At 38.1% G+C, this 14,155-nt stretch overlaps 3 protein-coding genes across 4 annotated transcripts; all 3 read left to right on the forward strand.

Moving 5' to 3' along the window:
• The first annotated feature begins 155 nt into the window (after nt 1–155).
• On the forward strand, nt 156–2,823 carry LOC137729858 (uncharacterized). The gene is made up of 9 exons (XM_068468905.1): nt 156–462; nt 564–691; nt 777–824; nt 911–1,024; nt 1,117–1,185; nt 1,252–1,308; nt 1,446–1,571; nt 2,296–2,376; nt 2,515–2,823. The coding sequence occupies exons 1-9, from the start codon at nt 285–287 to the stop codon at nt 2,578–2,580; spliced, it is 867 nt and encodes a 288-aa protein (XP_068325006.1). The 5' UTR covers nt 156–284; the 3' UTR covers nt 2,581–2,823.
• Nucleotides 2,824–3,409: 586 nt separating this feature from the next.
• LOC137730115 (uncharacterized) lies at nt 3,410–4,412 on the forward strand. Its single transcript, XM_068469179.1, has one exon. It carries the CDS (start codon nt 3,567–3,569, stop codon nt 4,017–4,019), a length of 453 nt encoding a protein of 150 aa, XP_068325280.1. The 5' UTR covers nt 3,410–3,566; the 3' UTR covers nt 4,020–4,412.
• Nucleotides 4,413–8,127: 3,715 nt separating this feature from the next.
• Nucleotides 8,128–9,469, forward strand: LOC137728826 (protein E6-like). Of its 2 annotated transcripts, XM_068467600.1 has the most exons (2): nt 8,128–8,717; nt 8,814–9,469. In XM_068467600.1, the coding sequence occupies exons 1-2, from the start codon at nt 8,191–8,193 to the stop codon at nt 9,124–9,126; spliced, it is 840 nt and encodes a 279-aa protein (XP_068323701.1). In that variant the 5' UTR covers nt 8,128–8,190; the 3' UTR covers nt 9,127–9,469. The 2 variants fall into 2 exon arrangements, with proteins under 2 accessions (XP_068323701.1, XP_068323700.1); XM_068467599.1 differs by having other exon boundaries at nt 8,128–9,469.
• The last annotated feature ends 4,686 nt before the right edge of the window (nt 9,470–14,155 follow it).

The raw sequence follows: 14,155 nt of genomic DNA on the forward strand, positions 1-14,155 counted from the left end.
ACGTGAACTTGTTGTGTGAAATAAGGGTTTGAAGTCCGTTCTTAATTTTCATGTATTAATTTTAGAATATAATTTTATTCGATCAAAATACTTTTAAGGTTTTTATTTTTTATTTTTTTATTTCGACGTTGCTAGTAATATCGATGAAGGGGAATGATAAGTCGTTGACATGTCGTTTCTTGCCACTCGACGGCGTTGCAACTGACGATTGACTGAAACCCGAAACTAAAACAGTTATCGCTGCAAATTTCGAGAGATCGGGAAGCTCAAGCACTCAATCACTGATGACAAATTCAGTTTATCTGATTCCGTTGCTATTTCTATTTCCCGCCTTCTTCTCGTCGTCTCTCTTCGTTCTCTCCGAAACGACATGCTCGCCTCCCCACACCACCGACGACGGCGGCCGCGACGGCAGCTCCCTCAGCCAGTTCCACCAATTCAACCTCAAGATCGCCCGCTTAGGTATTTACGCCCACTTCGTGCTTCGCTTTCTCTTTATTTTCTTTAATTTGAGTGATTTGTTAGTTAATTCTTGCTTCTCAGCTGTTAATTTCGTTGTGCAGAGTCCATCTTAGCAGAAAGCATTCAGAATCTGAGCGAGAAGATAGTTCGTATCGAAGAGCGCGAGAAGCGCATTGACGAAATGTCGCAGAAGATCCATCACTTGCAATCTGTTTTATCCGCTCTTAAGGTTCGTTGTTTCCCGCTAAATTAAGCGAAATTATATCAGAAAGTTTAATTATGTATGAACTTTTAGCTGTATTTGCCTATCTCAGGGCGATTCGATCCGTGCCGATGGAAGGATCAATGCTCTGGAAGAAGAGGTTTGCATTGCATTTTTCTAATTTGTTTTTGAAAATTTTCAATTCAGTTTGGGATTTGAGAATTAGGATTTGGAATGCTTATTTAGGTACGGATTCTATGGGAGGCGTCGAGAAAGTTAAACTTTGATCTTCATGTTTTGGAGTCTAAGGCACAGGATGCTGAGGATCGGCTCAAAACAGTTGCCTCTCAGGCTCGAAAGGTCACATATGATACACTGATATGCTTACTACAATCTTCGGTCTATGAGTATGGTGATCATTTTGCGATTGACTTCTTTGTCTTTGATTTTAGATGGCCGACATTGTTACCGAACAATGGATTCAAATTCAGCGACTCGAGCAGGCTCTTTATATTACGCAGGTAAGCATTTCGTAAGTTTTACCAAATGGATTTTGGTGGTTCACTAATATTTATTGGTTTAATCAGGTGAGGACTAAGAGGCTTCAAAGGGAAGTGAGCTCTGGAAAGTGCACATTCTTGAAGGTATGAGTCAGTGTGAAATATCACTGGAACTCAAACCCCATCACCACTGACAGCGTCAAGTCTTCTCAACGAACGGCATATTTTCCATTTTACTTAATATAACTTCACATTAACCCATTGAATCTTATGGCATGCAGTTCATGAACAGGCTTTATGATGACCATCTGCTGAAGATGGTTGGGCCCAACTTGAGATCCTATTTCTCTCAAGCTCAGCATCAGTTGAAGAGAGTCTTTGAAGCAGTTAAAAGGTCTCACCACGAGGTCTGTACCGAATCTTTTTCTTAATTAGTATGTAGCAGCTGTAGGAAAAAGAATTTCCTTCAATGTTCTTATGAGGCCCCTGAGGCCATCCTGTGGAACACCGATATAACTTTCTGCCATTAAGTTTGAAGCTTTGTAGATTTGTAGATCCTGTGGCATATGTGATTATATAACTTAAAACTTTGAAGGTGTTGGGCCATAAAGTTTTGTGAAACTTGCCCACATAACATTGTGGAATGCTGTCCTTTTTGTAAGCTCAGTCTGTAGGAAGTTGAATCAATCATTGATGGAGAAGCATGTCATGAGCCGATGAGCGTATGCTAAATAGTGGCTTTTCATTAGTTTGATGATCTATTCCTGCCCATCAGTAATCTCATTGAACAGCCTTTCTCACCATGCATCAAAAGGTTGCTGAGGACCGCTCCATTTTGTACTGCCACTTGTTGTCCCCTTAAGTATTTTTGTATAATAATTTAGAAATAATTAAGCACCTTTGCTTTTTTTTGGCCCATGCGTGGCTTGGTGTTTATGGCCTAGGCAGTTTAAACGCCTGATAAACAATTCTCACACAAGCATGTAAGGTTGTATAAAGTGAAAATATCATGTTTGCTTCGGTCGTTTATCCATTGTATGAGGTGGTCATATCACCTCATCATTTACCAGATACTTCTGCTTCAGTTGTTATGCTAATCCATTCCTGAAAACCTTAACTTTGTTTACGCAGTTGCAACATTTCATCAAAGACAAACTGGAAGAGAATGAATTTACCGCAGCCCTCGCCCACGAGGAATTAGTTTTCTTTATGGTATGTATTCGATCCTTTTCCTCTTTAATATTTTTGTTCTCCTTTCTGGCACAGCTTTTTTCTGAAGAATGTAGAAATACATTCACGTCGGAGCATTTTCTTGTGATATTACCCTTAATCGAAGTTGTTATTTTCCAGGCTTCTGCCGTAATTACTTTCCCGATTATGAGTGCTTGGATGCTGCTCTCATCAAAATTCCATTAGTTGAAACCGTTACAAGTACTGAACGAAAGAAATATTCGAGATTTTGATTACGTTCTAACAGGTAATTTTGATAGCTATTGTTTCCAAGAGCATTATATTGGCCTTAATTGTAACATTTTACACATAGATCAATGCCTACAAGAGTGAATGTAACGATTACATAAACGAATCAAATGCCGAATTCTCTTTGTATAATATTTCAAAGACGTATCTGATGCAAGGGACTTGGAGGCTTGTAGCTCACGTGGTTAATAGCATTTACGTGTCACCGTCTTGTGTTCGAGTTTGACTTTCTTCTCTTTTCTGGTATTGCTTGTATCAAAAGAATCAGCCATTTAATAAATCGAATGCAAGTCCGACCAACTTGATCACCTTGGCCATGAAGTTTAGAGACGCTGGGGAGAATTGAACAGACGGCCTCATGCGTAGGAGATAAACTTTACCTATGATGGTAATGTTATTATGGCGGTATCTCAAGTTACTCTTGTAACATAAAGTTGAGATACTGTCACGGTGTCACTGTCACCATTACATACGTATTTTTTGTGCGGAGCTACTTAGTACTATGATCTAGTTGTATTCTTCTTTTATTTATAAGTGAGAGGTAGATTCTTGCCAAAAAGCGAATTTGAACTAAATTATCATAGCTAGGCTAGCCTATTGTTAGGCTTAATTTACACCGATTCCGCCTTTAATATAGATAATATCGTACATGTTAAAAAAAAAAACACCATATATCTTAAAGATATTATAATCAAATTTCAAGGGTTTGCAAATCGCAAACACGTTTACCCTTAAGGTTTCGGGTCCATTTTTTGCTTTTTCCAGCATCGCTTGTATATAAAGTTCACAATGAAATAAAATATAATATAAATCTTACCACATTAAGAAACCTTTATTCTTTGCTAAAATGTGAACTACCCATTTGGCCTCTCTCCCCAAGTCAACCTTATCTTTGCGATGGTAGAAGGATAAGCACCAAAACAATGGAGGACACCACATGGGAGCAAAAACTCAATGCCCTAACCCACATCCTAATCAACCCTACAACCGCACCATCTCCCCACTCCCAGCTCTTCATCGCCACCCAAATCCCCTGCTACCTCAACTGGGACTACCCTCCAATCCTCTGCACCAAATCCACCTTCCCTCCCATCCACCTCCAATTTGCCATCTCCCTCTTCCTCAAAAGGGTCTCCAGATTAGGGCTCCCCCAGACCTCCTGGAGGTCCAAGTGCCCTTATCAGCTGCCCCCGCCATTGGTCCTTGCAAAGGGCGTAGAGGAAGCTCAGTGGGGTGAGGAGCAGAGGATAGAGAGGTTTAGGAAGAGGATGAGGAGAAAACGACTTGGTAGTGATGTGAATCCTTTGCTTCCTATTTTGGTTCCCAATATGTTGTTGTTTTTTCTTCTTCTTTGGAACCCTACTATCGAAAATTAGACAAATTTTAGGGTTGAGGCTTCCGTGTCGCGTTATCCTTTCACCCAAGACATACAAAGATTCTTGTATTCGGACCTACCCACATGAATCCGTGTGAGATCCGAATACAGGAAGTTTTTCTTGTGTCTTGCGCGGATGTGTGACACGACACGGAAATCTCTACCCTAAAAATGAAGTTGTACTTGTACTAGCTTGGCTAAAAGTGGCTCTTCTTAATTTTATCTTAATTTGTATCTGAGTTTCTGGGAAATCTGTGTTTTATTTATGTTTTCGGGATGTATAAAAGAAGGAATTTGTACTAGCTTAGCTTTCAGCTGAAATCAGTAGTCTTTACAGATATATGTGTTGTTTATCTTGAGCACTAGCTCCTCCACTTACTTTACAAAACTACTCTGCAATAAAAAAAAATAAAAGAAAGGGCCATCAAGAAAAAAGTGAAGAAATACAAAAGCAAGTAGAAACGGAGAATCTTTATCTGTTACTGGTTGTATATTTTATTGTGTTTATATATCTATGTCTATGTAGTACGTTAGGAAGAATGAGAAAGATAAATGCGAACATATACAACCGATTGCAAAATAATCTGTCTAAAACCACACTTTGAGATGAGAAAGAGAAACATAAACCCTATGGCGTGATGATATGAGAGTGATAGACACCCGGTTAGCAAAACGAATTCAGTCCTAAAGGCACACTGAGTAATTGAGATCTTCTTTGAATCTTTACGTTGGGAGCTGATGGATTCAAAGATTTGGACCACTTATTTTAAATCATATTAACTCATTAGCTCATTTAAGGGCTTACATTACACAAGCCAAAAGTCTAGATCTCTCTCTTCCTTAACCAATCCGAATTTCTATATTCGTTGGCTCCAAACTTCAAGATCCGGACGGGATCTCGATCCCCTTAGAAACACTAAAACTATACGTCCGCAAATCACGCAACAGATTTCACATCATCCAAGAAAAAGAAAAGTGTACTAAACATAAAGAAAAAGAAAAGGGGTTTTGGGAGCTTTGTCAAACACAAACGTTGACAGAAGTATGTTCCATTGTTTAATTATATTCCTTCCTCCTGAGTCTAAGGGATGGTGGTGGTTGAGGAAGAAGAACCCTAATTTCCTCCCCAATGAGGAAGGAAAATGGAGGAAGAGAGAAAGGGGACTGATTGGCCCACCTTTGCATCAATCAGTTGCTTCAATCTGCAACTGCTGTAACCAAACACTGAAGACTCTCTCACATGGCTACTCACATTAGTTGGCACACACCACTTACCACGCGCAAAACTTGAATACCAAATGTCATTGCCAATGTAGGTCACTGGTTTAAAGTCATTTAAAAAAAAATGATTAGCCGGTGACTTCGTCAAGATAATCCACACTTCTGAGGTCGGAAAGATTGACAGAGACATTTCAGTCTCCCTTTGGCCACCATCGTGTGATTCGCCAATATCAAGAATCAAATTCAAGATATGCCGTGTGAAATACGGGTTTAGAATTCGTTCCTAACCGTTGGACTACCCAATGGTAGTTAAAGTCATTTTCTTTGTTGGTGTGGATAAGTTGAGTGCAGCTTACCTGCAACGGAGATATATTATATTTGTATATTTCTCACTTATGATCGGAAAAAAGTACATTCTCATTTCAGGTAAAATTTTTGTCCGCTGGTCATTTACTCTAGAAAATCGAAGTTAAGTATGCAATGTTTAAATTTGAATTGGGTAACTACAGAAAATAAACTTACATAATGGGAAATGGGAAATCATCTATAGGTTAATTAAAGATTGTTGTGTGAATTTTGCACCATTTGAGGCTGCTTTTTCAAAAGTTTTATTTACTGCTTTAAGACCAACCCTTTTTTCTGTCTTTATTTTCTGCCAGGAAGGTGCTAAATAGGCTTTTCCTTTTCTTCCTTTCTTTTGGCTTTGTGATACAAATTTACATGGTCCAGGGTTTTTGGTGGGGAAGGCAGAAGCTGGTGGTGCATATATAATCATGGACGAAGCTTCTTTTAACCTTCCACCCTTTTTTTTTCCCCTTAAAAATTCACCTGTAAAAATAATAAAATGTGACATAAATTGGAATTGAAGAAGATACAACCAACCACAAAAACTTCAATATCATCTTCTTCTTTTTTTCACTTTTTTCTAGTAATAATTTAATAATTTAAGAGTTGTTTGATAATCATTTCATTTCTAGTTTTTTAGTTTTTGGTTTTCACTGTTTTGAAAACTAAAAACAGAAGTCTTGTTTGGTAACTACTTTTCGTTATAAAAAAACACTAAAAGTTGAAAAATTACTTTCTTGAGTTTTCAAAACTTGGCCTTGAGTTTTTACTTTTTGGTTTTCTATTTTCGTTTCTTTTTTTACTTTTTTGGAAATCTGAAAGTAGTTATCAAACAAGATTTCAGTTTCCTAAAAAGTGAAAAATAAAATAAAATAAGCGAAATAGTTATCAAATGGCCCCTAACTAATAGATAAATGCAGTAGTTGGGATGTAAATATTAGCAGATGAGCCTGGTATGAAGTATATATCCATCTTCTGGTCACTATTTTTGGACCATATGACAGATGAGATTGTTACGAAGTATCCATCCATAATTAAGTCATTCGAGTTTTGTAGTTATGCAACTTAAATGACTAAATACAAAGTTAAATTGCAGAATCTAATATGACAATATTGCAAAACCAATCACGCACTGTCATGTTAATATCTATGAACGCGTGATTGACATACCATCACAATCACCTCCACCGTCAAGATTAGAGCACGAATCAATTTTTACTGGCAGTAGTCTGCTTTTCCGATAAATTTGACCAAGCATACGAGTGCTGCGTGCACCATATGATATCATATGGTGTGTCTGCCCTACCAACTCCACAATCCACGCATAATTACACGGCCATATCAATGATGTCGATGTCATGCTTCTTCTTTGGCACGAGTTTGATGTCCTCCGGATCTAATTGTTCGGAACCTATAATTTGTAAATTCAGACTATTCAAATTAAATTTGATAGTCCTTATTAGCTTATTTCGTTGATCATCTCACATAAATCAAGGGTCCGAATCTCTCTCTCTTGAACAATCCAAATTTGTTAGTTTTTAGCCTTTGAACAGTGAGATCCGAAGAAGTACTCAAATCTTCTGTCACCATTTGCATTTTTTTTCTTTTCCAAATGATCCTTTGTGAATTGTGATATTGCAATGCAGATTGCATCCTTTCTTCTTCTTTTTTTCCCTCAGCTTTAGGGAACATCATGAGCACCCTCAATTAAAGTTCACATTCCCTTACTAATTGTGTTAGCTGGGTTGTTGTTGTTCTCATTCATCTTATCATATAATCGACTTGCTTAGAATGAAAGAATAATCAATGGTCATAAGCAAATGCTTATTACACCGTATTAAAGAAGAAAAACTTCGGTAGTGCTGTTTTACTAGTGCATTTCTCGCATTAATATGAGGTCGGGTGGACACTAAAATATAGAGAGAATTTATACTTTTGTGAGAAATATTTTACATATGACGTTATTGAGGTGTCTCTACTTAAGTTTTTCTCCTCTTATAAAACAAGTTCAGAGCCAAATGACAGGTTTTTGTAGATAAAATTAAAATGGAAACGTGGCTAATGGGGATGAGATCAATTTTTAACATGAATAATCGATGAAAGAGAGTCTAAAGCCAAACAATTTGAAATTAGATCATCTTCAGATCTCTACCTCAGGAGTAGATGGGCCTGAAAAATCAGGTCATTCGAGAGAGAGAGAGAGATAAGGAGATAAGGGTGTGAGTTTGTGTGTGAGGTAGGCCAGTAAAATAGGTTCATAGAACTGCAAAATTTAAATCAAATGGTCTAAATTTTTTAATCCATTTGCCGCAAAGATTCGGAAATGATCTCATTGCAAACAATTCCAATAGTCTTAACAAAGAAAAAAAAACTTACTAACTGGAAAAAGGAGCAAAGTACTCAATTGTATCCAATGTGGGGACCAGAAACCATCACTCATCCTCCACCCCATTTTGCACCCAGTGAGTTGAAAAAATTGGTCGAGAAAAAGAAAAAGGTTCTCTATATAAACAATGCACTACCCACTACCTCTCCCTCCACTATAACACTCCCACACTTCTCACTTCACACTTCACAGCAGTTGTCTCCCACAACAATTGCCACTCATGGCTCCTCCTCCTACCAAATTCTTCTCTCTCCTCATCCTCCTCTCTCTCATCCTCCTCTCTCTCCAAGCTCAAGCCAGAGACAGCCAATTCTTTAGCAAAGTCGCCAGCTCCAACAACAACAATGTGAAGGAATCAGAGCTCCCCAAAACAGAGTCCCCAAAAACAGAGACTCCAAAAACAGAGTCCCCTGTTTTCAATCCAGAAAAAGAGCAAGAGCCAACTTTCGTTCGAGAGACTCAAAACGGATACGGCCTCTACGGCCATGAGTCCGGCCAGCTGCCTCCTGCCACCTCCACCACTGGGACGGAGAAGCAGCACACTACAAACTACCCCGAAAGGTACAACACCCACTACAATCCCAACAAAAACAACTATTACAATGGGAACAACTTTGAGGCCAACCCTAATGGCCTCAGTGACACGAGGTTCGCTCAAAGCAGCTACACCACCACCACTGCCACCCCTAACAACCACCAGAACAACAACAACTTTGAGGCCAACCCTAATGGCCTCAGTGACACGAGGTTCGCTCAGAGCAGCTACACCACCACCACCGCCACCCCTAACAACCACCAGAACAACAACGTTGAGGCCAACCCTAATGGCCTCAGCGACACGAGGTTCGGTCAGAGCAGCTACACCACCACCACCGCCACCCCGAACAACTACCAGAACAACAACTACTACAATTTTGAGAAGCAGGGGATGAGTGACACTAGGTTTTTGGAGAACGGCAAATATTACTACGACGCAAGAAGCGAGAGCAACTACAACCAGAACCAGTATGGAAACTCTAGGGTTGTGGACTCGAAAAACTGGTACAATAACAGGGGTAATAACGGCAACGGAAATGCGAATCAGAACACCTATAACACCATGGAAGAGTACCAGACCGAGGAGGAGCAACAGAGCGAAGATCAGTTCGTGCCATGAGACTTGTTTTGAGTAGTACCACTTTGCTGTGTTTTGATATGTATTTATGGTAATATGCTTAAGTGGAAAACAAAAGAACATGATTAAAGATAGATTATTGGTTTTTCTAATGTTTATTTATGATATATATTGTCTCTGTTTTTGCATAAAAATGCTTAAGTGTTCATGCTTTGAGAAAGATCAAATTTGTGGACTATGAAATAGTCAATAAAATGTATACTAGCTTCTTGCTACAACAGATTTTAGTTGGTTTAGTTTGATTTGCAAATTTGGTTGGTGTTTTTATTGTATAAGAGCGTTTTTATAGGTGGTTAAGTTTTGAACAACATCGATATTAGAATAATGAGTAGTAGACCGCTAATTTGTCTCTTTGAAGGCTTAACAACCATTGAATTACAAGTAGACTAAATACTCAACGTTGCTTTCAAGTTTTCAATGTGGCTTAAGTTAATTTTCCACTAATTAGTTGGTGAAAAGAGTATAATAGCTTTCGAGTACTTCAATCTTTTGACCAAAAACTTTTATCTTTTTTCCCCTTGTTTGGATGGATATATCATTTACTTTAGAAAAGTATCATACAATACGAATTTAGATCCGCTATGGACGTTAGTGTACAGAGTTTAAGGACCAAAGAATTTAGGTCATTGGTTTGTGGGAGAGAGATGAAATTTTTGGTTTGTCAGGTGAGTCAGCATAACAAGTTAATGGGGAGCGTCGAATTTAATTTGAGCGGTACGTATAGTTTAGTCCTTGAATTATGAACAGTGAGACCTAGAGAAAATCTATGTCTCATACAAGACCATGAAAATCCTCATTCTTCATACGCAAATGTAAACACAATTATAGGTATGTGCAGTGGGTTGACATAGTACCCATGTTATGTTGAAATTGTGAATCCATGTCGAGGAATTAGAGCCTTGCTTTTTAGGTTAAATGACTTTCGTCTCTTCATTCATACTCGTTAGTTTTGAGTTCGATGTTTGCATTTTTAGTATGGTATCAGAGACGGCTATTCACCTTTTGAAACATACATCAATCCATTAATCATAATATCCCACCCAGTGGATGCATATTAATAAGCAGTTATATGTGAATGAGGATCCTCTTTGTAAGGATCTTGGAGATCCTCAAATCATGTTCGTTCATCGTACATCGTGCGGTTAAAAATCATTTTAAATATTTTTATTTTAAATTAAATATGAATAGTATATGACAAAAAATGCACGATATACAATGAACAGACACGATTTGAAAATTTCCAAAGGATCCTCGTAAAGAGGATCCAGAGAGAATCCTACTGGGTTATATGTTATAAACTAGCTCACTTGATTGGGACCATTCATAGGGTATGCAGTTGCTCTAGGAGATAAAGTTATTTTGCAATTTGGCCATCCAAAACAGCAAAAATTAAAGAGAAAAGCTAGCTAGAAATCAAAACACTTTAAAGTCTCTGTCAAAATTTAAAGGAAATTATTAATAACGCTCCAAATAAGTTATTTGTATTAAACAGCATAATAAAGAAACTGTATTGTAAGGAGTGTGCAATAACTATATCGGAATGCCGCTAATAGCTCTCAAATTGTAGTTTCGTTTCATTGAGTTTTCTACCTTTCCCATCCATGGAAGAAAGGCATGCATGTGGCATTTATCTCATAAGCTAACCCAATCAACTGGGGACCAAATAGGGGTAACTGCTTTCTCTAGCAGCAAAAGCAATTTTGCAAAGAGAAATGGTAAGGAGATTCTCTTAAAGTGAGATTCTTCATGAACTCGATGTTACCTTACAATTTAACGTTAATTTACATGTCAACATTATAAAATATTATGTCAAAAATATAAGATGATAGAAAGTTCATAAAAAATCTCACTTTTAAAAGAGTCTCTTTAGCGTTTATCTATTGCAAATGTCTTTTTTCATGGATATGGATGCCCACTTCACCAAATTATACTGCTATAGATCCAAATTATAGTATATAATTGCATTTGCAGTGCTAGCACTAATGATGAGGGAAAATGTGGGACGGAAGCCACCCAATACTGTTAACCACGCACTCTCTCTCTCTCTCTCTCTATGTATATGTACTTGTTTGGAATCTTACTGTAAAGTAACATATAAAATCAAATGAAAATACACAAAAGCCTGACTGCCTGCTCAAGGATTAAAGAAATTGGAGTGCAAGTATTGTTAAATAACTCAACTGTCACGAAGTGTTTGTAACTTTGTATATGTATCTTTCTTTACGTGAAACTTGTGTCTAATCTCTTTACTTGCGTGATCTTTGTGCATGTTTTATCTTTGACATGTATAATGTGTTTATCTCTCTCATCATGTAATATTCGTGTTTATTGTTTTACCGCACGTAATATCACATGAAAAAAGAAACAGACACAAAAGTATTCAATTTGGTTCCCTCCAATACTAAAGTATTAAACCTTCGAGGGTTGGATCCAATTGAAAGAGAACCCTCCATACGTGTGTGATACTCTTAAGTTGCAGGCCGATGAACTTTCTTAAACCCAAGGATGGATTTGAGGTTAGAGGTTCACCAGATGAAGAACAAAAAAGTCAAGCCCATAGTTTGTGGCGTTGCGTTCATGGGTCTCTCAAAAAATACCAAATGACGCATTATGTAGCCCACCATGAACAGCTTGACCTTTAACAAGGAGGAGGAAACATTTCTCATGAACTTATCGACAAGTCCACGATATGCGATATTCAACTTATGCGGCGTGTATCAACGATTGAGAGTCGTTAATTAATTAAGTTTAATTTGAGGTTATTCTAATTAACAGTTCTCAAACTTTGCACGCCTAATCAGTGAATGATAAATCAACACCCTTATCATATAAATTGCGACACACATTGTAGTTTGTCGAGCTCACATGTGTCGTTTTGAATGCCGATCCTAATAACGAGTCACGCATGCTTCGAGTTATAAGATCAGCTCACGTGTGCATGCCACGTTGACGTTAGCACTAGTCATAAATTATAAAGGAAAAGTGCAGTGTGAGCTGGGATGCATATGAGATAGGAAAATGGTGGTGTCGGCATCCAGGCTTGGATTTCCTAGAGGCGGGTCACCTCACTTGGTTGGCACTTGGGGTTTGGCTGGCTGGCCGGTAGGGGTAGTGTTGGGTTTTCACTTTGCTACTTGGTACTTGCTGGCGACCAAAACAGTAGTTTCAATGCTTGTGTATCATTGTTTGCCACGTTCGGGGAAGTTGTTTCTGACCAATTTTGTCCCTATTTGACCTACCAGAGTAATCATTCTTCATCACCATTCACTTTCAGTCTTTCACCATTCACCTTCCTCATCTCATCGTACCTCAAGCTACTGAGGCCAGCCCTCGTGCCATCTCCGACCAAAAAGGACTAAACCACCGCTTCGTCTATAATTTTAGTTTTACAAAAAAATTATTTTTAAATAAACAGTATCAAATTATACTTATGTACTATAACACTCTTAATAATTAGTTTTAAGTTTATACTTTAAATTTATTGGTTGCTTTAATTAAACTAACTTTTAATATTTCAAATCTAGCAGTTGAATTTGAATCAATTATTACAAGCTAGGCCCAAAAAAAAGAGCTAAGAGGGAGCTACATTTGACCTGTTTGAAACCCTTGTCGCCAAATAAGTTTGGTAGGCTTTACAAAATTATATCCTAGCCATTAGTTGGATATAAGTTTTTATGACAAATCATGCCATTTTTTCGGCTTTTAGACCTTTTGGCTTGGTTATCTCAAATTTAGCCCTCATTTAGATTATCGATGATCAAAATCTTATTTCTTCATATTGTTTTTTTTTTTTTTTTTTTTTTAAAGATGGACAACTGGTGGCAAGCTACGGTTATTTACCCATTTCGAGGGCCGGAAAGACTCACAGAGGCATTTCATCATTCCCCTGACCACAAGTCTGACTTCCACACCAACAACGGGTTTCAAACCCAAGACTTTCGGTTTTTAATTTTAAGGAAACCTTGTAATCCGTCATTTACCATTAGGCTACTAGCTCATGGTTCATTTCCTCATTTGTTGATTTAGGAAATCATCTTGAAGTACAAGTAGGGCATCCCTCCTGAAATCCAAGGACATGAAATCAATGCAACATATAGCAATAAAGGCTAACAAGTGAATGAGTTCAACAACCCAGATATTGAATCCATCAAAAGGCAAAACCCCATTTACCATTTTTGGTAATTGGTGGACAGTAGTGATCGCAGGCCTTAAACTGCGAGTCACTGTGGGTTACAGAAGAACGCAGCTAAAGCTGAGCTTGTCCTTTTATGGGGCGTTTGTTACGCCGGACTATCTCGGACTGGATTAGCTTCAAGGACTAAGCTGGACTGGCTTAGACTAGATTAAACTGGACTAACTTAGTGAAGCGTTTGGTGCAGTATTGGACTAAGAAGCTGGATAATAACAAATTCTAATATTATATTATTTAATATGTAAATTATTAATATTTTATTATGATCTTATCTTTTTCTCCATCTTTTCCTACCATTTCCGTCCCACTCTCTTCCTCTTCTCTCAGTTCTTCGTCCCACCCTCTCCCTCTTTTTTTCCTCTCAGACCTCTCAATTCATGTCTCTTTCTCATTTCTGGTCAAACTCCTTATCGATTACAGTCTCTATTTCTCTGTCCTCCCTCCTTCTCTAGCTATGCGTTGTTCGAACGGAACCTCACGGCTCCAATTTTCCCGACGAGTTGCAAGTTTCCCGATGTGTTTTCCAGCCAACCCTCGTTAAATTGGATGAAGTTAACATCGCCAAAAAATTCATCACCATCCCTGGACCGAGATCTTAGCTTTGCATGCTCGAATCTGTCATGGATTTGAAGAAGCCCAAACAGGCCGAGACTTCTAGGCCATTTTCCGGCCACATTCGACCACATTTTGGCCTCGATTCAGGTAGAATCGTAATCTTGTCACTCCCAGCTTCAATTTTGTATATTTTATATGAAACTTGATTGTGAAGTGGATCTGAAAGAGAGTCGGAAAGTTAATGATTGATCTAGGTGACCGGAG

This window comes from Pyrus communis, chromosome 3 (assembly GCF_963583255.1).
Source record: "Pyrus communis chromosome 3, drPyrComm1.1, whole genome shotgun sequence".
In the NCBI taxonomy this organism is placed as follows: Eukaryota; Viridiplantae; Streptophyta; class Magnoliopsida; order Rosales; family Rosaceae; genus Pyrus; species Pyrus communis.